The following is a 26,952-nucleotide window of genomic DNA, read 5'->3' on the forward strand; positions in this document are numbered from 1 at the left end:
CAGACTTAGCAACCCAATTAGGACAGCTATTGCCTTTTCTAGGAACATCAAGCAAAACTTCTGAATGGCCATACGATTTCTCAACAAATCCAATGGAGAAGATCCAGCTTGAAACCAAAAATCTTTCAAACAAAAAGTCTCATATTTTAGTTTTAGTAAGGAGAAGAAAATCAATAAGAGAGACAAAGGGATGAGAGAGATGAGGAAATGGAAGGAGAGCAAGACGAAAGGATCAAAGAGAGGGATGGATGAGAGAAAGGTGAGGGAGAGAATTTTTATGTGAGGATATTATAGTAATTTTAAATTTTTTTTATTAAAAATAATGATAAATTAAAATTTTTAACTATTACCTGCTGTAATGGATTACGAGAAAGTTTTTGAGATTTTAAGTTATAAATTAAAATTTAGATATCACACTACTATAATATTTCAAGTTTAGGTACCAAGAGTGAAATTCACCCTAAAGATGATCTTGATAAAAGATGTAAATTTCTATGTAGCCACTCGTTTTTTGTTTGATTTGGATGATAAAATAACCTGCATCTTCTAAGAACTTGCTGCATATAATGTACACAGATGAATTCAAGCCACTATACACCAATGGAGGAATAAGCCGTACTACCATGCACCATTTATAAAAGATTCGCATTTACAGATCTGAAATCTCCAATCAAATATTGTCAATGGCAATACTTTTACCTAGAAGAACTAATGCAAATTCTCATTCACACACATTCGGGAAATTGAATCCTATGGGATTTCCTTATAAAGATATTAAACTTTTGCTATTATATATCATCTTTCGGAGCCTCTAGAAGTTAAGTTAATCAATTATAATACCTTAATTTACTCTACACTCTTATGAACTTGGTTAACTTATTATTAAATGAAATTATAAATCAATCATTAATATATGAACTTATATTAATTTTCCTCATTCAAACATGATTGTATGTTGAGAGGGTTTTTTTTTTTTTTTTTTTTTATAAAGAAAGGAATTTTAGAGAGAATACCCATTCACACGCATTTAGAAAATCAAATCTTATGAGATTTCTTTATAAAGATCTTAAACTTTTACTATTATATCATCTTTTGGAGCCTCTAGTATAATTCATATATATATATAATTAAAACATCAATTCAAGATTTCATAGTTTGAAATCACTTTAATATTACCGTGTAAAAAACTCAGTACTAGCTGTATATGGCCATAAAATAAAAATATTAATATTTAAAATAAAATAACCTCTCTGAATCTTTTATACTTGGACTACTTTTTTTAGGAACTTATTGCATATATTGTACACAGATGAATTCAAGACTTTTTGCACCAATGGAGGAACAAGCATACTACCAAGTACCAATTATAAGATGTAAATATTCCAAGTAGCCATTGGTTCTTTGTTTGGTTCTTTGTTTGATTCGGATGTTAAAATAACCCCTCTAAACCTTCCATACTTGGATTGTTTTTCTAGGAACTTGCTGCATATAATGTACAAAGATGCGTTCAACCACTATGCCAATGGAGGAACAATCCACACCACCAGGCATCATTCATAAAAGATCCATATATACAAACCAAGATCTAAAATCTCCAATCAAATATGGTCAATGATCACACTTTTAGATGGATGAACAAGTACCAAATCCTCGCAAAAGAAGGGATCACCATAAAAAATAGGGACAAAATATAATAACTCCCACTAAAAAGTATACAAATAAACTCAAAATCTATCAGTATGAATAATAAATCTAAGAACAAATTCTCAAAATCCATTCCAAAGGGGGCGCAAATCTAAGAATTATTGGAATAAAACACAGAAAAATAAAAGCATTAAGAAAAAAAGCAGAGGAAATGATAAAAGAAGAAGAATAAAAAAAAAAAAGGAAGAACAAAAGATCTAGAGGAGAGAAGGAGGGAGGTGGTCTGTTCCACCCAAGCAGCATTTGGCATGACCTCACAGGTTGCAGCAACGACCATCATCCTCTCTTAGTTGCAAATCAATACAAGCAAGACCCTGCCTTTCTCCCTTCTGATTGGTGCTACTTATTGTGGCCCTCTAGTGTATTTTGCTTGTGTCAGAAATGTTCCACTGCTACCCTCTCTTTGATTCTTATCTGTTTTATTTCGATTAAATCATCATCCATTAATTATCTATCTATTAGCAGTATGCCCTAGAGCATATCATTTAGTATGTATCTTGTATATTTTATTAATAAAAGGCAATTTCACTTTTTCGTTTACATAATGTATTTATGTATAATAGAAAAGATCCATTGATATTTTGTTAGAAATTCTATTCTTAAGTTGTTAAGAATATGAGTGACAGTATTTCTAGCACAAAGTATCATAAATTAGTTCACAATCGAGGATACTTCACACAGGACATGACTTATCCAGAAAGATTGTAATCATGTTTGTTCCCAAGGTATTTATATGAGATATAAATAAGATGGAGTGGTGAGTCTCATGCCACATAACAAACATGATAGGCACTTATACATGATAAGTAGGCCGAACCAGTGATGCATATGACAAGCACATGGAGTTTACTCTTGTCAATGCATTGTCATATATCATATCAGTGCATATAATCTTTAGACCTGAGATAACACAGTTATCTTGTATATAGGTGGTTTGAGTTTGATACTGCTTTCATACTTGTACTGTGTATGGGTATATGGGCATGTGTTGGCTCCTACTAGTTATATATGGAGATAGGTGTTGATCAAGGTGGAATCTGTTACTCTAAGTAAATAGGGATAAAATCCTATGTTCATTTAATTGTTCTTAATATTTCAAGTTCCTGGCTAGGACAAACAAATTTAGTCAGAAAAGAGTTTCTGACAAGAAAATCTAATTAATCAAGAACTGGAATTAAAAGAGAATATAATATTCATAGCAAATGGGGTTTGACATAAACCATGACTCCAGCTCGAATTGAGATTTTGTAACAGAGAGATTCTAGTGCATGGTAACATATGATTAAAGGTTCATTTAAGGTATTCCTTGTTACTGATTGGGTGGCCATAGCACGCTATGCTAGGCGTCAACCATGGTCTATGAGATGCCCAAAATAATTTAGAAAAATCATTTATAGTAAGAAAGAGTTCTGATAATATTAAGAGTTAATATCATATCTCATTGCCAATTAGTGATGAGCCTAGTGAGTCACACACATACACAAGATAATCACCAAGTAAAATGTGATTTAATTGATTAATTAAATAGGTTTGGTTTGCAATAAGATTGCAAAGTCCCTAGCATGACTTGAAACCAAATCTGGGTTATTGGATGTATAACATAAGTTAAATTTATATTTAAAGTGTTTAAATATGAATTTAATTGTAAGAAATTAATTAATAGAGATTAATTAATTAATTTATATTTGATATAAATTGATTTGAAGAGGAGAAATAATGATTTTGGATTGAGAACTCAAAATTACAACATAAAGGTAATTTGGTCATTTCACATGGTGACATGTAGCACAATGAGATGGTGACACATGGCATCATATAAGCTTGCCATTTGTCTTCCTATCATGTAAGATGATCAAAGTCAATATTAAGTCTAGGTTTGACACTTGGCTTAATGTGATTGAGTAAATTAAAAATAAGATACAATGAGATGGTGACATGTAGCATTAGGTTTAAGTAACTTAATGACCTAATTATATAAAAGGGAAAAGAAAAAAAGAAACATAACACTCTTATTTTCTCTCAAGTGTGGCAGCACACCACTCTCTCTCTCCTCTTCATCTTGTCTCATCAATTCAAAGAGAATTGCCCAAAATCCTTTGAATTAAAATTGTTATAAATTATTTCTAATGTCCTATACATACATACTACCTCTCTAAAGGCACAAACTCAATTTATAATTTGTTAGCAAAGGCTTGAGAAGCAAATTGGGTCCTGCCCTTTAGTGATCTTGGTGTGGACAAGCTAGAAGGACAACACTTGGAGTCCTAGGTGCTTCTTAAAGGTGCCAATTACATCCATAGTGCATCAAAGAGGTTAGTGCTCTAACTCCTCTTTTAAACTAAGGTTTAAATGAATTAATTTATTAATTCGCAATCTTGAATAATAAACATAGATCCTAATACATATTAAAAGTGTTTTAATATACAATTGAGCATTGAAATTAATTAAGCACATGAGAAATGTGGCATGATGCATGTAACCCTAGAAGAAAAAAAATTTTAAAATTCAATGCTCTAATGTAACAATTTTCATGCTTCCGCTTCTTTAATTGGTATCAGAGCCACTATATTTGCCATTCAGACTGAATAATGAGATTTAATTGTGTGATTTTGATCAAATTATAATTGATTCAAAGCTGGTTGGGCATCAAATGGTGGCGGCATGAATATAAGTGTTCATCAATGTGGCGGCATGTTTGAGTACCCATGGGTGCGCATGGTTTGGGCTTCAATATACAATTGTTATGTATCTAAGACCCTTAATTAGGCTCATGACTAATTAAATTGTTTAATTAGGAATTTTAATCACACAATTAAATTTTGAAAATTGTTTTCAAGGTATTAAATTTGGAAAGAGTTTCTAAATTTAAATTTATTTGAATGAGATTCAAATTTGAATTTTTAAATTTGTTTGAATGAGATTCAAATCTGAATTTTTAAATTTGTTTGAATGAGATTCAAATCTGAATTTTTTTGTTGAATATGTGATATTCAATTTAATTTTAGTATGTATGTTTTATTTAATTGTTAAATTTTAATATGCATGATGGATGATCATAGACAATAAATGATTGAATTTATTTCTTTTATTTTTCTTTGGGTTGTAAAATAATTAATTTTATTTTTGTGGCATGTATTATAAGTATTGTAATAATTTGGGTTGTAATTTCATTTATTTGAGAACTTTAAAGTCCATATTCTTGTAAATTCGCCTTGATATGCCAAGGATTATAATGTAATTGGATTGCAAGAAGATCAAGGAGATCAAGAGCATTGGTGGGACCAGTGGGAGGAAATCAAGATCAAGTGTTGATTATATACTCCTTCAGCAACTCTTGTAAAATGAATGAATGAAATACACTTAGGAATGCCCTGATTCAATTCTTGGTGGCTCAGAATTGAATCCCTTAGAAACTCTATGATCATACCATATTTATTGTTTATCCATGTATGCATGAGATGTATGGGAATGTATGCAAGTATATGATATATGCATGCTAATTGGATAATGTGTAAAGTGAGACCATAATAGTAATTAAGCCGACCACTAAATCTTCCAAACAAATGATTAAGTTGAAAATGGTATAATTAAAGTAATTATATCATGGGCCCTCCATTGAGGTAATTATTTTAAGAAATTTTAAATACTTGTATGTGATACATTTAATTTAAGAGATTTTCTTAAGAATAATTGTTAAGCATGAGATGTTGTAAATATGTAAATAGTTGATGGCCAATAATGGATGTGCTTGAGGACATTAAAATTATTTGTATGTTTATTGGCTCAATGGGATCAACTTAACTAATGCAAGATAAATCAATAATAGATATGCCTGAGATTTTGAGCATTAGAGGCTAGATAAAGGATTGAACCTCACATGAGATGTGATGGGCAAGGAGTTACTCACTTATAGTTTATTGTAATTCCAATAATGGATGTGCCTGAGGATAATCAATAAGACTATAAGAATTCAATCACCCACTAGAAATCAATCCAACTAGGATTTTCGTTTCTTACTTTGGAAGTGTAGGATACGCCAAGTTAGTGGGAGGACCAATTTGATTAAAAGACCTTAATCATTTTGGTTAATTTTTGATACATTTACTAATTAATCTAGTTGTTTTTTGCAGTTGATTTTCTAATAATAATGAGCGCACAACAACCACCACCATCCAATATCCTTGCGAGCATACTTGATCACAATAGGTTGACGAGACCTAATCTTTCTGATTGGCTAAGAAATTTAAAACTTGTTCTGAACCTAGAATGTATTGGATATATTCTAGACTCAAAGGTTCCTGGTCCCTTACCTCCAAAGGCCACTCAAGAGGAACATGATACTTTGGACAAGTGGAAGGAGCATGATATGAGAGCCAAATGTTACATGCTTGTTTTCATGAGTAATGAGTTACAGAAGCAACATGAGAACATGCAAAATGCAAGTGAGATCCTCCTTCACCTACAAGAGTTGTATGGTGAGCACAGCAGGAATGCTAGGTATGAGGCATCTAGATAGCTATTCCGCATGAGGATGTCTGAGGGACAGAATATTGGGGATCATGTCCACAAGATGATTCGGCATATTGAGTAGCTGGAATATCTTAACTTTCACATGGATTTCCAACTGCAGACAGATTTGATCCTTCAGTCCCTACTTGAGTCATTTGGGAATTTTGCGACAAATTGCCATATGACTAAGCAGGAATACACCTTGGTTGGTTTACTTAACATGCTTGTTATTGCCCAAAAAATATGCTAGGCAATAAAGGAAAAGAGGTAGTTTTGATTGCATCTTCTTCTACTGGAAAGTCTAAAAAGAAGAAGGGCAATAAGAATAAGAAACCTCAAGTTTCAGGACCTTCCAAGAAGATAGCCAAACAGAAAGGGAAGACCAAAGCTGACAAAGGCAAAGGAAAGTGTTTCTACTGCCAAAAGGATGGGTACTAGAAAAGAAACTGCCTAGAGTATCTTGCTTCTCTGAAGAATAAGAAAGATACACCTTGGAAGGTATGTTCATCTCCACTTTGGGTTTAGATATCATGTGCAGCCTCACATTTCTTATCATATATCTAGTTTAATTAGAAATGAATGATGTTTGCAATATTTATTTTGAAAATAAATATGTTTTATATGCATGATGGTCTTTATTATTTGGATAATAATGATAAACACAAATTGAATGTAAGCAATCTAAATGAATATAATGTCATGATGAAAATCAACTCAAGTTTAAAATATATTTGACACTTAAGATTAGGTCATGTTGCAGAAGATGGGATTACAAAACTGGAGAAAATGGGGATTTTATCCTCATTGGGTTCTGAACCTACTCCAACTTGTGAATCCTGCCTTCAAGGCAAAATGACTAGATCACCCTTTGTTAGACAATGACTAAGAGCTAAAAATATTTTGGATCTAATACATAGTGATGTATGTGGTCCATTTAAGGAAATGGCTAGAGGCGGTTTTCATTACTTTATTACCTTTACTGATGATAAATCATGGTTTGGGTATTTGTATTTGATGAAATACAAACACAAATCCTTTGAAAAGTTCAAAGAATATAAATCTGAATTAGAAAATCAAACAGGAAAAAATATTAAAACTCTTCGATCAGATCGTAGAGGTGAATACTTAAGTACTGAATTTGATGAATACTTGAAAGAGCATGGCATTGTTTCCCAGTTGACTCCTCTAGGAACGCCACAGCTGAATGGTGTATCTGAAAGGAGAAATCGTATCCTATTAGATATGGTATGCAGTATGATGAGCTATACTGATATGCCAATCTCCTTTTGGGGATTTGCAATAGAATCAGCTTTGCATATTCTGAATAGGATTCTATCAAAATCAGTTTCTTCCACACCTTATGAGATATGGCATGGAAGAAAACCAAGTCTTAAGCATGTTAAGATTTAGGGTAGTCTAGCTTATATAAAAAAGCTGAACACTGATAAATTGGAAACCAGATAAAAAAAAGATCGATTTGTTAGATATCCAAAAGAAATTTTTTGATATTATTTTTATTTGCCTACATCACAAAAGGTTGTGGTAAGTAGAGATGCCATATTTCTTGAACAACAGTTTATTCAAGAATGAGGCAAAGGAAGGCAAATAGAGTTAGAATTGAAGAATTTTGACCAACCAACAGATCAAATGGATATAGATCCATCTAGTCAACCTACACCTATTGATGAAACATCTACAGTTATTCCTTGCAGATCAACCAAGATATCTCACCCACCAGTGAGATATGGTTTTCTTCATGAAGATGAATAAGAGTTGTTTACTCATGAAGAAGTAGATCATGGAGATGATCCACTTACCTATGAAGAAGCTATATTAGATATAGACTCTTCAAAATGGATTTAAGCTATGAAATTTAAAATTGATTCCATGTATAAGAACCAAGTTTGGGACCTTATTGACCCACCTAAAGGTATTGTACCTATAAGGAATAAATGGATTTTCAAGAAGAAAATTGATTCTGATGGAAAGGTAAAGACCTATAAAGTAAGGCTAGTAGTGAAAGGGTTTCGCCAAAGGCAAGGAATCAACTATGAGGAGACTTTCTCTCCTGTTACCATGCTTAAATCAATTAGGATTCTATTAGCAATAACAGCATACTATGATTATGAGATTTGGCAGATTGATGTCAAAACAGCTTGTCTCAATGGATACATTGAAGAAAACATTTTCATGGAACAACCTAGGGGTTTTAAATCCCAAAATGGTTCCAAGGTATGCAAGCTAAAGCGATCTATTTATGGGTTGAAGCAAGCTTCGAGGAGTTGGAACATCCGTTTTGATGAAGCCATTAAATCATTTGGTTTTATCAAAAATGAGGATGAGCCATGTGTATATAAGAATGTTAGTGACAGTGCTATCACTTTCCTTGTCTTATATGTGGATGACATACTGTTGATGGGTAATGATATAGGTATGTTAACAACTATAAAGGTATGGTTGTTAAATACATTCTCCATGAAAGACTTAGGGGAGGCAACCTATATTCTTGAGATTCGCATATATAGAGATAGAGAGAAAAGAATAATTGGTTTATCCCAAAGTCTATACTTGGAAAAGGTGTTAAAGAGGTTTAACATGCTTGATTCCAAGAGAGGACTGTTACCACTAAGACATGGTATCCACCTTTCTAAAAAGATGTCTCCAAAGACACCTGAAGAAAGAGATAAGATGGCTAGGATTCCATATGCTTCGGCTATTGGAAGTTTAATGTATGCAATGTTGTGTACTTGGCGAATATCGCATATGTCGTTAGTTTGACTAGCGGTATCAATCCAATCCGAGTTTGGAATATTGGATAGTCACAAGAATATCCTTAAGTACTTGAGAAAAACTAAGGATTTATCCTTGATTTATGGAGGTGGAAACTTGCAATTGGATGGTTATACTGATTCTGATTTCCAATCAGATATCGATGATAGAAAGTCTACCTCTGGATATGTGTTCATTTGTAATGGAGGTGTAGTCAGTTGGAAGAGTTCCAAGCAGTACGATCAGATTTCACTATAAAGGCCGAGTATATTGATGCATCGAGATCTTTGCAAAGAGGCTGTTTGGATAAAGAAGTTCGTGATAGAACTTACAGTAGTTCCTTCCATTGAGTCAGCAGTTCCACTACACTGTGACAATAATGGAGCAGTCATACAGGCTAAGGAACCAAGGTCTCACCAAAATCCAAACACATAGAAAGGCACTACCACATTATCAGAGATATAGTTGGGCAAGGCGATATAGCCATGCAGAAAATAGCATCAGCTGAAAATCCAGCTGATTCATTCACTAAGCCTTTGTCACAAGCTTAGCTAGACCGACATCTTGAGAAGATAGGTCTAAGATATTGTAATGAATGACTTTAGTGCTAGTGGGAGATTGTTAGTAGTATGGCCTAGAGCATATCATTTAGTATGTATCTTGTACATATTTTTATTAATAAAAGGCATTTCCACTTTTCCGTTTACATAATATATTTATGTGTAATAGAAAAGGTCCATTGATATTTTGTTAGAAATTTTATTATTAAGTTGTTAAAAATATGAGTGACAATATTTCTTGCACAAAGTATCATAAATAGGTTCACAATCGATGATACTTCATAATAAGGACATGACTTATCCAGAAAGATTGTATTCATATTTGTTCCCAAGTTATTTATATAAGATATAAATAAGATGGAATGGTGAGTCTCATGCCGTATAACAAACATGATAGGCACTTATAAATGATAAGTATGACAAGCACATGGAGTTTACTCTTGGCAATGTTTTGTCATAAATCATATCAGTACATATAATCTTTAGACCTGAGATAGCACAGTTATCTTATATATAGGTAGTTTGAGTTTGATACTGCTTTCGTACTTGTACTGTGTATGGGTATATGGGCATTTGTTGGCTCCTACTAGTTATATATGGAGGTAGGTGTTGATCAAGATGGAATCTATTCCTCTAAGTAAATAGAGATAAAATCCTATGTTCATTTTATTGTTCTTGATGTTTCAAGTTCCTAGCCAGGATAAATAGATTTATTCAAAAAAGAGTTTCTGATGAGAAAATCTTTTTAATCAAGAACTGGAATTAAAAGAGAACATATTATTCATAGCAAATGGAGTTTGACATAAACCATGACTCCAGCTTGAGTTGGGATTTTGTAATAGAGAGATTCTAGTGCATGGTAACATATGATTATAGGTTCATTTAAGGTAAACCTTGTTACTAATTGGGTGGCCATGGCATACTATGCTAGGTGTTAACCATGGTCTATGAGGTTCATAAAATGATTTAGAGAAATTATTTATGGTAAGAAAGAGTTCTGATGATATTAAGAGTTGATATCATGTCTGATTGCCAATTAGTGATGAGCCTAGTAAGTCACACACATACACAAGTTATCACCTATTTAAATATGATTTAATTAATTAATTAAAGAGTTTAATCGATTAATTAAATAGGTTTGGTTTGTAATTAGATTGCAAAGTCCCTAGCATGACTTGAAACCAAATCTAGATTATTGGATGTATAGTATAAGTTAAATTTATATTTAAAGTGTTTAAATATGAATTTAATTAATGAGAAATTAATTAATAGATATTAATTAATTAATTTATATTTGATATAAACTAATTAGAAGAAGAAAAAATAATTATTTTGGGTTAAGAACTCAAAATTAAGACACAGGGGCATTTTGGTCATTTCATAGTGTGACACGTGGCACCATGAGATGGTGACACGTGGGATTACACATAAGCTTGCCAAATGTTTTTTTAATCATGTAAGATGATTAAAATCAAGATTAAATATAGGTTTGACACTTGGCACAATGTGATTGGGTCACTTAAACCTAGAGCTAATCAAAGGGTGACAAGTGGCAAGGGTTTAATGTGTTAACCTAGCTATTTAAGTGTTGTTATGAAAAGAAAAAAAACCAGCAGCCTCTCCTCTCCTTTTTCACGCCATTTTGAGGCTCTTCATCTATTCTTCTTCATCTCTCATCAATTCAAAGAGATTAGCCATCAATCTCTTGAATTAAGAACACTAGAAATTATTTCTAGTGTCCTGTTTACATCTCTAATATCTTAAAAGGCAGAACTTGAATTTCTAATTAATAGAAAAAGCTTTAGAAGCTGTTCAAGAGCTGCCATAGGTGTTCTTGGTGTGGACAAGCTAGAGGGACAGCATTTAGTGTCCTGAAGACAAATCTCAAAGGCGCAATTACATCCATAGTGCATCAAGAGGTTAGTGTAATCGTTCTTGATTTAATATAGGGTTCTAAAATTAATCTGATTAATTTTAAAATCTTAAATGGCAAATACAGATCCAAAAACATATTAGAAGAGTTTTAATATGTTGTTTATCATTGAAATCAAATAGATAAAAATAAATCTTGCATGATGCATGTGACCCTAGGTGAAATTTTTTGAATTCAATGGTATAAACTTGTGTTTTTCACGCTTCCGTTCCTTCACTTGAGGCCTCCCAAAATCCCATGCTTACATGAGATATCTTCTGGCTATGGTAGCCATGTTTTCTAAGGGTGAGGGTGAGCCAATAGAGCTTGAGGCCATCCAAAATCCCATTTCTTTTGCAGGAAAGGATTAATTGAGCAACTTGGAGAACATATGCGAGAGCTTAAAGCAGTGGCTTATCATGTAAAAAGGTACTGTGAAAATTTAAAGTCTATTACCACTCCTCACAATTCTCTTGTAGGGACTGTGGTCGAGATTAGCAACGAGGTCGAGGAGACCAAGAACAAAATTTTGAGGTGACCTGCTGGTAAGCACTACCAGTAATCCTAATGTTAGGAAATTTCAAAACCAAAGGTTTTAGTGGTACTCGCAATGTAAGAGAGGTAAAATAATCTTTTATATGACATGAAATTATATTCCAATGCTACTCAAAATGATTTTCATGAAGACAGGTTAAAAAGATAGTGCCAATGTATTTAGCTAAAGGAGGGCAAACTGTGGTGGCATAATAAAATGAAAGGAATAATGGTAAAACTGGATGCACCATCCTTACCTTATGTAGGTAGCGCATAACACACAATGCGGGTTAATGAGATACAACAGATAGATCCAATCCAAGAATATGTGAGGAACTTTGTGACTCTCATGCTAAGATAGCAAGGGTATGGTAAAGTAGACATGAAATTTTGGCAAAGAATGTGTTAATGAGATGTAAGTGAAGGAGCTGAATAAGAGCTTGATCATGATAGAAAAGTCGAGACAACTACCCTAGAAAATGGGGCAATGCTTTAAGTGGGGGAGTAATCCAAAAAAAATAACTCCATTCTTAGAGAAATAAAGGGAGACAAGCTAACCAATCGGGGAAGAGAACACTATTGTGCAAGATTGTAGAGTAATCAATACTAGAGATCAAACAACTTAACAGTGGCTGAGCTTAGGATATCAAAAGTGTTTCTCTTTGTGGGGAGTACATTGCATCTTATAATGTTCCTACAAAGGTCTTTAAATGCCTTAAAAAGGCCATCCAAGAAGAAAAGAAGGGTCCCAAAAGAGAGAACAAAGGAAGAAGATAGTGCTCCATTAATGGTAGATGCCATATGCTCTATAGAGCCTTGGAGAAGCAAAAGCTAAAACTAACTACCGAACAAAGGAGACCGACCTTGTGCAATGCTTACAAGTTATACTACCATCTGCGAAAGGAAAGTGATATTGATTCTCTCCAATTCGGGGAAGGTGTTGAGCAAGCTTAAAGAAACTAATGTGTGTCGGGAGATTGAACCCAAAACCACATGTGCAACATGGTATAAGTATCTTTAAACTTCTTATTGTACCTTTTTAACTAACAAATGTTTTGGATATCTTTATACTTCAATGAACCAGGTATTTTGCGATTATTCCAACAAGTTATGGTGGTCCACCTTGATGATACCATGGCATATACATATACTTTAGAGGAATATCTCTACTTAGCTTTGAGAAGGTGTAAGAGAATAAACTCTTTTACAAGAGAGAGAAAGGCATGTCAAAGCAACCCAAAGTCAAATTCTTCAGGCATATGTTTAACAAAGGCAAGATTCCTCAAGCATACAGACTCATGAAGAAGTGGACATATGAAAACCAATAGCCACAAGAATTGCAAGCCAAAGATCAAGTGACGATGATACGACTACCAAGTCAACTACACCTCCTTCGCAATCAAAATAAGAGATTAATTCACAAGGATAAGACAATGTCAATGATTAACGGGGTCGACCAGCTAACTTGCAGAGCAAAGTTATCAAAATGGATGAAGATTTAATCACTTTGCCATGCTACTAGTACAAAGCAACAGCATGCAGAAGAGATGGATCCTAGCCGTGATAAACTCACCAAATTAGCTTTCAGTTACACAGCACTAGTCAACCAAGCTATAGAAGAAAATCCTATCAGAGCAAGCTATCAAAACCACCCAGCGTCAGGCATACAAGGAGCACCTCATCAAATTAGAAACAGACGTCCAACCACAAAGGCAGTACAGTGGAGAGTTCTTGCAAGTGCAATCCTGGTTGTAAATACGCACTATACTCTTTTTCCTTCACCAAGGTTTTTTCCCACTGCGTTTTACTTGGTCAAGGTTTTTTAATGAGGCAGTATCCCATCGCGTATCTTACAACCACATGCACAGAAGATTGAAGAGTTGCCATAAGCTTAGTCGACGAGGACGTCGACCGTTCAAGTGGGGGAGAATGTTAGGGGGTTAGAAAGTTTAAGTAGTAATATGTAAAGTTCAGAGACTAAAGGGGATATTTTGTAATTATTTTCTATTTATGTAATTTTGGGGTGTGATGGCTCAAGCATAATGATGTCTCCTCCTGTCACACCTCATTGTGTTCCTAATGCTCTTTAGGGGGGAGTGACTAGTTGACTACCATGAAGCAACCGGTATAGCTAGCCACTGGCATGGTGAGTACTTGGCCCGCTACTCCTTGTAGGTTCCCCCCTGCCTACAAGTGATGTATGGACAACCAACTTAATTGTATCGATTATGACTAATGAATGAAAGAAGTAGCCTGTTCTTGATATACTGGTGCCTTGTTCTTTATTATGCTTGAGATGCTTGTTGAGATGTGATGCTTGTGATATTTTTCCCAATTGGCTTGCCAAGCCATGCTAATATATTCATCATATTAAACAGATTCTCTTGGCTGACTTGTCTTGAAAGAGTTCAAGCCAAGTGCCGCACGGTTCCAAGTGAGGGCTAAAAACTGGACCCGTGACACTCCTCACCCTTCAACTCGCATCACTCTCTTTCATAATCTCCTCCATATTCTACATATAGCTAGCCTTTCTGCTAGGATAGATGAAGCTCTCTGGTCTTTCCTTCAAAGCAGCCTGAAACTTCGTCCCTTTCCCATGGGAGTATTGCTTTGATGTTAGAGTTTGCTCTCTCTCTCTCTCTCTCTCTCTCTCTCTCTCTCCCCACGCATGAGTTTTTCATTTTATTCATTTCTCACGGTGTGTGTGCATGTGATAGCAGACCCAGGTACCGTTCTACAGAAACAGATTAAACGGGTCAATGGTGATTGATATAAGGAGCCAGGTGAATCTGGGAGGCGGTCTGTTCCACCTGGCCAGCATTTGGCATGACCTCACAGGTTGTAGCTACGACCATCGTCCTCTCGTAGTTGCAAATCAATACGAGCAAGACCCTGCCTTTCTCCTTTCCGATTGGTGCTACCTATTGTGGCCCTCTAGTGTATTTGCTTATGTCAGAAAAGGTACACTGGGCCCTCTCTTTGATTCTTATGTGTTTTATTTCAATTAAGTCATAATCCAGTAATCATGTATCAACATACATGATTCTCCATGCGTTCTTTCAAGCTCTCTTTTTCACTTCGTAATCTTGTTAGATTTTCCTTTTCTATTTTAGTGTGCAGACATCACTACTTTGTAATATCTAATTTCACATATATGTAGTTCATCTCTTCAATTTAATAAAAAAAATATTTATTATACTTATATTTTATGCATCATATTAAATTCAATTTTTTTTATCTGGCTTAAGAGCAAACAAAACATTCTATGCGAAGAAGAGAAACTATAGAGAGTACATCCATTACCAACTAAATTATTCCTTAACTAATGAGCTTTAATTAGTTCCGCCGTGTTAGAGTCGTCTCTAGATCTATGGAGAATCAAGTTCCAGCCCAATCAGAACCATTTGTAACAAATATATATATATATATATATATATATATATATATCGATGAGTTTGTTTTAGGTCAGCTAGCTAATTATATTAAGAAAAATTCCTTAAAGTTTATGATATGATAATAAAATCATATATGATTAAAAGAAAAAATCATTTCATTGGGAATAGAGAAAATTTTCCTTTTCTCCACAATTTGAAGATCGGGGTACGTAATATGTGTAATTTCCATATCGCACGCTTTCATGATATTATTATTTCAATGTTAATGTGAATAGCCATTTCGCTTTAAGGCATGAATGCATGGGCGTTCAAATTAATAAGGGAATGTCTCTTTGCAGTTAAATGTTACGTGCATAGTGAGAATCAAAGCCACCCTTACTATTTGGACATATTAAAAAAGACTGCATTTTACTATAAAATTTATATAGGGAGATGATTAAGAGGGAATATATATATACTGATCATTGATAATGATAGGACTTAGGTAGAATCTACCATGATCAATGGTTATAATACAACCATTATTAATACAATAGTTGTATTTTAACATTTTTTCAATTTGAACAAGCCATTCTTTATCTTTAGCCAAAAAAAAAAAAAAGAAAAGAAAGAGGAAAAAGTCATTCTCTATCTCTGCCATGGGTTTTGATAAATCATATGTTTTCTTCCGACGGTGCTACCACAAATAAATCGGAAAAATAAATTGGTCGTGACAATTGAAACTTACAACCTTGTGCTTATTGAAACTGGGATATGTAAGATTCCTGCTACAATAAATTAAGGAAAATAATTATTTACACTACCACAAATTCTTTTTTTTTTTTTTCATAAAAGAAGACTATTATTCAGGGCAACAGATTACAACCTATTCTTTGCAAGGAGAACTGCTAACTGATTTGGAGCATTAGAAATCCATCCATGAACAAGAGTACCCTTTCTTACAGACTTAGCAACCCAATTAGGACAGCTATTGCCTTTTCTAGGAACATCAAGCAAAACTTCTGAATGGCCATACGATTTCTCAACAAATCCAATGGAGAAGATCCAGCTTGAAACCAAAAATCTTTCAAACAAAAAGTCTCATATTTTAGTTTTAGTAAGGAGAAGAAAATCAATAAGAGAGACAAAGGGATGAGAGAGTTGAGGAAATGGAAGGAGAGCAAGACGAAAGGATCAAAGAGAGGGATGGATGAGAGAAAGGTGAGGGAGAGAATTTTTATGTGAGGATATTATAGTAATTTTAAATTTTTTTATTAAAAATAATGATAAATTAAAATTTTTAACTATTACCTGTTGTAATGGATTACGAGAAAGTTTTTGAGATTTTAAGTTATAAATTAAAATTTAGATATCACACTACTATAATATTTCAAGTTTAGGTGCCAAGAGTGAAATTCACCCTAAAGATGATCTTGATAAAAGATGTAAATTTCTATGTAGCCACTGGTTTTTTGTTTGATTTGGACGATAAAATAACCTGCATCTTCTAAGAACTTGCTGCATATAATGTACACAGATGAATTCAAGCCACTATACACCAATGGAGGAATAAGCCGTACTACCATGCACCATTTATAAAATATTCACATTTATAGATCTGAAATCTCCAATCAAATATTGTCAATGGCAATACTTTTACCTAGAAGAACTAATGCAAATTCTCATTCACTCACATTCAGGAAATTGAATCCTATGGATTTCCTTATAAAGGTATTAAACTTTTGCTATTATATATCATCTTTCGGAGCCTCTAGAAGTTAAGTTAATCAATTATAATACCTTAATTTACTCTACACTCTTATGAACTTGGTTAACTTATTATTAAATGAAATTATAAATCAATCATTAATATATGAACTTATATTAATTTTCCTCATTCAAACATGATTGTATGTTGAGAGGGTTTTTTTTTTTTATAAAGAAAGGAATTTTAGAGAGAATACCCATTCACACGCATTTAGAAAATCAAATCTTATGAGATTTCTTTATAAAGATCTTAAACTTTTACTATTATATCATCTTTTGGAGCCTCTAGTATAATTCATATATATATATATATATAATTAAAACATCAATTCAAGATTTCATAGTTTGAAATCACTTTAATATTACCGTGTAAAAAACTCAGTACTAGATGTATATGGCCATAAAATAAAAATATTAACATTTAAAATAAAATAACCTCTCTGAATCTTTTATATTTGGACTATTTTTTTTAGGAACTTATTGCATATATTGTACACAGATGAATTCAAGACTTTTTGCACCAATGGAGGAACAAGCATACTACCAAGTACCAATTATAAGATGTAAATATTCCAAGTAGCCATTGGTTCTTTGTTTGGTTCTTTGTTTGATTTAGATGTTAAAATAACCCCTCTAAACCTTCCATACTTGGATTGTTTTTCTAGGAACTTGTTGCATATAATGTACAAAGATGCGTTCAACCACTATGCCAATGGAGGAACAACCCACACCACCAGGCATCATTCATAAAAGATCCGTGTATACAAACCAAGATCTAAAATCTCCAATCAAATATGGTCAATGATCACACATTTAGATGGATGAACAAGTACCAAATCCTCGCAAAAGAAGGGATCACCATAAAAATTAGAGACAAAATATAATAACTCCCACTAAAAAGTATACAAATAAACTCAAAATCTATCAATATGAATAATAAATCTGAGAACAAATTCTCAAAATCCATTCCAAAGGGGGCACAAATCTAAAAATTATTGGAATAAAACACAGAAAAATAAAAGCATTAAGAAAAAAAACAGAGGAAATGATAAAAGAAGAAGAATAAAAAAAAAAAAGGAAAAACAAAAGATCTAAAAGAGAGAAGGAGGGAGGTGGTCTGTTCCACCCAAGCAACATTTGGCATGACCTCACAGGTTGCAGCAACGACCATCATCCTCTCTTAGTTGCAAATCAATACAAGCAAGACCCTACCTTTCTCCCTTATGATTGGTGCTACTTATTGTGGCCCTCTAGTGTATTTTGCTTTGGTAAAAAATGTTCCACTGCTACCCTCTCTTTGATTCTTATGTGTTTTGTTTCGATTAAATCATCATCCATTAATCATCTATCTGTTAGCAGTATGCCCTAGAATATATCATTTGGCATGTATCTTGTATATATTTTATTAATAAAAGGCAATTTCACTTTTTTATTTACATAATGTATTTATGTGTAATAGAAAAGGTCCATTGATATTTTATTAAAAATTCTATTCTTAAGTTGTTAAGAATATGAGTGACAGTATTTCTAGCACAAAGTATCATAAATTAGTTCACATTCGAGGATACTTCACACATGACATGACTTATCCAGAAAGATTGTAATCATGTTTGTTCCCAAGGTATTTATATGAAATATAAATAAGATGGAGTGGTGAGCCTCATGCCACATAACAAACATGATAGGCACTTATACATGATAAGTAGGCCGAAGCAGAGATGCATATCACAAGCACATGGAGTTTACTCTTGTCAATGCATTGTCATATATCATGTCAGTACATATAATCTTTAGACCTGAGATAACACAGTTATTTTGTATATAGGTGGTTTGAGTTTGATACTACTTTCATACTTGTACTGTGTATGGGTATATGGGCATGTGTTGGCTCCTACTAGTTATATATGGAGATAGGTGTTGATCAAGATGGAATCTGTTACTCTAAGTAAATAAGGATAAAATCCTATGTTCATTTAATTATTCTTGATGTTTCAAGTTCCTGGCCAAGACAGACAGATTTAGTCAGAAAGAGTTTTTGACAAGAAAATCTAATTAATCAAGAACTGAAATTAAAAGAGAACATAATATTCATAGCAAATGGGGTTTGACATAAACCATGACTTCAGCTCGAATTGAGATTTTGTAACAGAGAGATTCTAGTGCATGATAACATATAATTAAAGGTTCATTTAAGGTATTCCTTGTTACTGATTGGGTGGCCATAGCACGCTATGCTAGGTGTCAACTATGGTCTATGAGATGCCTAAAATAATTTAGAGAAATTATTTATGGTAAAAAAGAGTTCTGATGATATTAAGAGTTAATATCATATCTCATTGCCAATTAGTGATGAGCCTAGTGAGTCACACACATACACAAGATAATCACCAAGTAAAATGTGATTTAATTGATTAATTAAAGAGTTTAATTGATTAATTAAATAGGTTTAGTTTGCAATGAGATTGCAAAGTCCCTAGCATTACTTCAAACTCAATCTAGGTTATTGGATGTATAGCATAAGTTAAATTTATATTTAAAGTGTTTAAATATGAATTTAATTATGAGAAATTAATTAATAGAGATTAATTAATTAATTTATATTTGATATAAATTGATTTGAAGAGGAGAAATAATGATTTTGGGTTGAGAACTCAAAATTACAACATAAGGGTAATTTGGTCATTTCACATGGTGACATGTAGCACCATGAGATGGTGACATATGGCATCATATAAGTTTGCAATTTGTCTTCCTATCATATAAGATGATCAAAGTCAAGATTAAGTCTAGTTTTGACACTTGGCTTAATGTTATTGAGTCAATTAAAAATAAGATGCAATGAGGTGGTGACATGTGGCATAGGGTTTAAGTGACTTAATGGCCTAATTATATAAAAGGGAAAAGAAAAGAAAAAACATAACACTCTTATTTTCTCTCAAGTGTGGCGGCACACCTCTCTCCCTCTCCTCTTCATCTTGTCTCATCAATTCAAAGAGAATTGCCCAAAATCCTTTGAATTAAAATTGTTAGAAATTGTTTCTAGTGTCCTATACATACAAACTACCTCTCTAAAGGCAAAAACCTAATTTATAATTGGTTGGCAAAGGTTTGAGAAGCAAATTGGGGGCTGCCCATTGGTGATATTGGTATGGACAAGCTAGAGGACAACACTTGGGGTTCTGGTGCTTCCTAAAGGTGTCAATTACATCCATAGTGCATCAAAGAGGTTAGTGCTCTAACTCCTCTTTTAAACTAGGGTTTAAATGAATTAATTTGTTAATTCACAATCTTAAATGGCAAACATAGATCCTAATACATATTAAAAGTGCTTTAATATGCAATTGAGTATTGAAATTAATTAGGCACATAAGAGATGTGGCATGATGCATGTAACCCTAGAAGAAAAAAAATTTTGAAATTCAATGATCTAATGTTACAATTTTCATGCTTCCACTTCTTTAATATCTATCAACATGCATGATTCTTCATGCGTCTTTTTCTCTTCGTAATCTTGTTAGATTTTCCTTTTCTATATTAGTGTGGAGACACCACTACTTTGTAATAGCTAATTTCACATGTATGTAGTTCACCTCTTCAATTTAATAAAAAAAAAAATATTTATTATACTTATATTTTATGCATCATACTAAATTCATCTTTTTCTAATCTGGGTTAAAAGCAAACAAAACAATCTATGCGAAGAAGAGAAACTATTAGATTCTTCTAATTAAAAGTAAACAAAATAGAGAGCACATTCATTGCCGACTAAAATTATCCCTCAACTAATGAGCTTTAATTAGCTCTGTTGTGCTGGAGTCGTCACCAAATCTGTGAGGAATCGAGTTCGAGCCCAGTCGAAGCATATATCCCTTAAAGTTACCGAAGAGCTTTAGGTCGGCTACCTAATTATATTAAAAAAGAATTCCTTAAAATTCATGATATGATAATAAAATCATATATGATTAAAAAAATCATGTTATTGGGACTAGAGGAAATTTTCCTTTTCTCCACAATTTGGGGCTCGGGGTACGTAATATATGTAATTTTCATATCATACAATTTCCATATCTTACACTTTCACGATATTATTATTTGCTAAAATTCTTATCTAAACCAAGTTTACATAGACTCAAAATATAAATATGTAAAAGTTTTACTATACATTCTATGTTTTGGATTCATATAGACCTAGTTTAAGTAAGAAAAATCATATTATTTGAATGTTAATGTGAATAGTCATTTGGCTTTAAGACATGAATGCATGGGCGTACAAATTAATAAGGGAATGTCTCTTTGCAGTTAAATGTTATGTCCATAGTGAGAATCAAAGCCACCCTTACTATTTGGACTAATTTAAAAAGACTGCATTTTACTATAAAATTTATATATGGAGATGATATAGAGGGAATACATACACACATACGCATATATATATATATATATATATATATATAAACAAACAATGAATACATTCTAATTGTTGATAATGATAGGACTTAGGTAGGATCCACTGCGGTCATAATACAACTGTTATCAATACAATAGTTGCATTTTAAAATTTTTCCAATTTGAATAGGCCATTCTCTATCTTTGAAAGGAAAAAAAAGGTCATTCTTTATATCTGCAGTGGGTTCTGATAAATCATATATTTTCTTCTGACGGCGTTGCCACCACAGATAAATCTAAAATAATAAATTGGTCATGACAATCGTAACTTGTAAGACTATTCTTATTGAAACTGAGATATATAAAATTCCTGCTACGATACATTAAGAAAATAATTATTTACACTATCACAATATCTTTTTTTTCTTTTCATAAAAGAAGACTATTATTCAGAGCAACAGATTACAACCCATCCTTGCAAGGAGAACTGCTAACTGATTTGGAGGATTACAAATCCATCCATCAACAAGAGTACCCTTTCTTACAGACTTAGCAACCCAATCAGGACAGCTATTGCCGTTTCTAGGAACATCAAGCAAAGCTTCTGAATGCCCTTGTGATTTCCCAACAAATCCAATGGAGAAGATCCGGCTTGAAACCAAAAAACTTTTAAATAAAAACTCTCATGCTTTAGTTTCAGTAAGGAGAAGAAAAATCAACAAGAGAAACAAAGGGATGACAGATATGAGGAAATGGAAGGAAAGGAAGATGAAAGGATCAAAGAGAGGGATGGATGAGAGAAAGGTGAGGGAGAGAATTTTTTATGTGAGGATACTATAGTAATTTTAAATTTTTTATTAAAAAATAATGATAAAATAAAATTTTTAACTGTAAACTTGTTATAGTGGGTTAAGAGGGGTTTCTTATTGCTTTAAATAAAATTCAGAAGATTTTATGTTATAAATTAAAATTTAGGTGTCGCATTACTATAATATTTCAAGTTTATGTACTGAGTGAAATTTACCCTAAAGATGATTTTAATAAAATATGTAAATCTTTTAAGTAGCCACTAGTTTTTTTTTTTTATTTGGACTATAAAATAACCTAAATTTTCCAAGAACTTACTGCATATAATGTACGCAGATGAGTTCAAGCCACTATATGTCATTGGAGGAATAGGCCGACTATCACACAGCATTTATAAAAGATTCACATATATAAATCTGAAATCTCCGATCAAATATTATGAATGGCATTACTTTTAGTTAGAAGTACTAATACCAAATTCTTATTCAGACACATTTGGGAAATTGAATCCCAAGAGATTTCTTTATAAAAATATTATACTTTTGCTATTATATATCATCTTTTGGAGCCTCCAGAAGTTAAGTTAATCAATTATAATGCCTTAATTTACTCTATGCTCTTATAAATCATAATTAATCACTTGGTTAACTTATTATTAGATGAAATTATAAATCAATCATTAATATCTTATTCAAAGATGGCAACTTGAGAGGGTTTTTATAAGGAGAGAAATTTTAGAGAGAATATCCATTTACCCGTATTTAGAAAATCGAATCTTATAAGATTTTTTTATAAAGATCTTAAACTTTTACTATTATATCATCTTTTAAAGCCTTTTAAAGTTAAGTTAATCAATTATATATATATAGAGAGAGAGAGAGAGCTTTAATTAAAACTTCAATTCAAGATTTCGTAGTTTGAAATCACTTTAATATTACTGTGTTAAAACACACTATTAGGTATATATGGCCATAAAATAAAAATATTAACATTTATTAATAAATATAAAAGAAGGTTTATCCTCAATTGTTGTAGTACTACCGAGTCTAGTAACTCGTACAAGTACAAACGAGTCATGTAACTCGCTCTCGTTTGTTTTCCATAAATGCCCCCGTCCTCCTCACCCATCAACTCACATTACTCTCTTTCATAGTCTCCTCCACATGCTACATAGCTAGCCTTTCTGCTACGATGGATGAAGCTCTTTGGTCTTTCCTTCAAAGCAGCCCTGAAACTTCTGTCCCTTTCCCATGGGAGCGGTGCTTTGATGTTAGAGTTCTCTCTCTCTCTCTCTCTCTCTCTCTCTCTCTCTCTCTCTCTCTCTATATATATATATATATATATATCCATGCATGGGTTAGAGTTTGCTCTCTCTCTCTCTCTCTCTCTCTCTCTCTCTCTATATATATATATATATATATCCATGCATGGGTTAGAGTTTTCTCTCTCTCTATCCAGGCATGGGTTTTTCATTTTATTCATTTCTCATTGTGTGTGCGTGTGCATGTGATAGCAGACCCAGTTACTGTTCTATAGAAACATATTAAATGGGTCAATGGTGGTTGATCTAAGGAGCCAGGTGAATCTGGGAGGTGGTCTGTTCCACCTGAGCAGCATTTGGCATGACCTCACAGGCCGCAGCTATGACCATCGTCCTCTCTTAGTCGCAAATCAATATGAGCAAGGCCCTGGCTTTCTGATTGGTGCTACCTGTTGTGGCCCTCTGGCGTATTTGCTTGTGCCAGAAATGGTCCACTGCTGCCCTCTCTGTGATTCTTATGTATTCTATTTCGGTTAAAAACATCATCAACTAATCATGTATCAACATGCATGATTCTCAATGCGTTCTTTCAAGCTCTCTTTTTCTCTTCGTAATCTTGTTAGATTTTCCTTTTCTAATTTAGCGTGGAGACACTCCACTACCTTTTAATAGCTAATTTCACATGTATGTAGTTCACCTCTTCAATTTAATAAAACAATTATTATACTTATCTTTTATGCATCATATTAAAATCATTTTTAATCTTAGATAAAAGCAAACAATCTATGTGAAGAAGAAAAACTTTTAGATTCTATTAATTAATAGTAAACAAAATGGAGATCACATCCATTGCCAACTAAAAATATCCGTTAAAAGTTACAAATGAGTTTTAGGTCAGTAGCATCGTATTCATCTCCAGAACTTTGAGATTGAACACTGAAATCATCTCTAAAACTGTGATATTTCAAATTTGAGTTTCAACTTATATCATAAAGCTTATGATATGATAATAAAATCCTATATGATGATATGGAAGCTCGGGTACTTATATGCAATTTCCATACCCTAAGCTTTCATGAAAATATTATTTAAATGTTTATGTGAATAGCCATTTGGCTTTAAGGTATGAATGCATGGGCGTACAAATTAATAAGAGATTCTCTCTTTGCCGTTGAATGTTATGGGCATATTGAGAATCAAAGCCACCCCTACTCTTTGGACTAAAAAAGACTGCATTTTACAATAAAAACTGAAATTTTGTATAAAAGGAGCACTATTTTATAAATAGCCAAATAATACAACCAATTGAAGAGGGAGGAGGCCGTTCTCTATCTCTGCCGTGGGTTTTGATAAATAACCTGACTTCTTTCGGTGGGCACCACACCTAAATCTGCAATAATAAATTGGTTGTGACAATTGTAATCTACAAGCCTATACATGTAAAAATAAGATTCCTACTGCAGTAAATTAAAAAAAAAAAAAACAATTATTTACACTTACCACCCATTCTTTAGAGTTAGCTCAATATTTAGGCTTTCAAAAAAAAGTAAATTACTATATAGTCCATCTATTTTAGCTAAATTAACTATTTGATCCCTATATCTTTAAAAATACACCATTTAATCCATATATTTTACTTCCGTTAAATTATTTAGTCCCTCCATCAATTTGTTCGTTTATCAATAATAGCCAAATTACTATTTGGTCCCTCTATTTTACTGAAACTAATTAATTAGTCCCTATATTTTAGAAAAATATATTAGTTAGTCATTATTATTTGACTCTGTTAATTATTTAGTCTTATAATTATTTTTTATACCTAAACTACCCTAATTCTCTCCCCCTTATTTCTATTTTATTATCCTCCCTTATTTTTCTCTCTCCATATGTCCTCTCCTCTACACCCACACCCTACTCTCCCTCATTCTTTTTTTGTTTTCATCTGTTGATAAAACTGGTACCAGCTTTCTACCAAAAAAAAATTAATTTCCTTAAACTTCTAAGTAATATAGGAAAATTATTTGGAAAACAAAAATGATGTCCAAAAAAATGGAAATTAAAAAAAATTGTAAATTCAAATTTAGTCTCTGTATAGCAAAATTTTTATTTTTATCGAAAATTATATTTTTCAAAATATGGACCAACTAATTAGATTCACTAAAATATTAGAACTAAATAATAGTATTTTTTAAAATTTAGGATCAACTAATTAGTTTTCTTAAAATAGAGGGACTAAATAATAATATGAATAGCATGAATAATGAAAAAATTTGACGAATAAACTAAATAGTTTAACGAAAGTAAAATATAATGATTAAATAGTATATTTTTAAAAATATATGGACTAAATAGTTAATTTCATTAAAATATAAAAATTAAATAATAATTTTTTCATAAAAAAAGCTAAATATTTAGAGTCATAAAACTTTATTTAGGTATTTATCCTTAATGTCTTAGGTCAATATAAGGAAGTGCACCATTAAAATCGTTCAGGGAGAAGACCTAATTTAGGTGTATAAAAAACTGGCCCAAAGATACTCCTAATTATAAGTACAAAATTCTATCACTAATAATACTAATATCTATTGTTAAATATATTTACGATAGATTAAAATCCGTTAAAAATATAGTTTTCGCTAATTATTTGAAGTAGAAAAGTGAATTTGTCGCTAATTAGTGACAAAAATTTCCATTGCTAATTCATTTAATCACCATCTAAATTTTGGCTGTTAATTTCATCGTTAATTATTTTCATCACTAACTTTCATTACTTTTTTTCTTATTAGTTGCTAATTTCTATTATTGTCACTAATTCATCACTAATCAGTCACTACCTTTTTATTAATTTAATTTAATTCTTCTTCAATTCGCGGCTAATTAATAATATGATTTGAAATCTAATATTTATATCAAGGGATTGGTGTGGATTATCTTCTTCTTAAAATGTAGCTTTTAGTGACGAAATTTAATATGTCACTAAATTTCATTATTAATACCTTGATTAGCGACAAAAAAGAAACGAAATAGTTTCATTGCTAATTAGAAAAAAAATTTCCTATTATCATTACTGTTAATGGTTAAATTAAATCATTCGTTAAAGGGCTTATTTTCTTGTAGTGAATTCGTTCTAAATAATAATTGAATTATCTTTCATCTTGATGAATGATGATTTTATATTTAAGGAAATAAAAAATAGATTTAATATTATGATTAGAGAACTTATATTAAAAATGTAGCTCAACTCAACTCAACTCAATTCAACTAAGCCTTTATCTCAAAAATTTATTGGGGTCGGTTATATAGATTCTCTTTTTCCACTCTAAACTATTTTTGGTTAAATTCTCGGAAATGTGTAATGTTTCTAGGTCA

The 26,952-nt window shown here is 32.4% G+C and overlaps 1 protein-coding gene across 1 annotated transcript; it reads left to right on the forward strand.

Annotated features, from left to right (window-relative positions):
* Positions 1-23,513: 23,513 nt before the first annotated feature.
* LOC131176303 (uncharacterized) lies at positions 23,514-24,120 on the forward strand. Its single transcript, XM_058141307.1, has 2 exons — positions 23,514-23,591; positions 23,836-24,120. The coding sequence occupies exons 1-2, from the start codon at positions 23,514-23,516 to the stop codon at positions 24,118-24,120; spliced, it is 363 nt and encodes a 120-aa protein (XP_057997290.1).
* Positions 24,121-26,952: the final 2,832 nt, after the last annotated feature.

The sequence above is a fragment of the Hevea brasiliensis genome, unplaced genomic scaffold (assembly GCF_030052815.1).
Source record: "Hevea brasiliensis isolate MT/VB/25A 57/8 unplaced genomic scaffold, ASM3005281v1 Scaf1, whole genome shotgun sequence".
In the NCBI taxonomy this organism is placed as follows: Eukaryota; Viridiplantae; Streptophyta; class Magnoliopsida; order Malpighiales; family Euphorbiaceae; genus Hevea; species Hevea brasiliensis.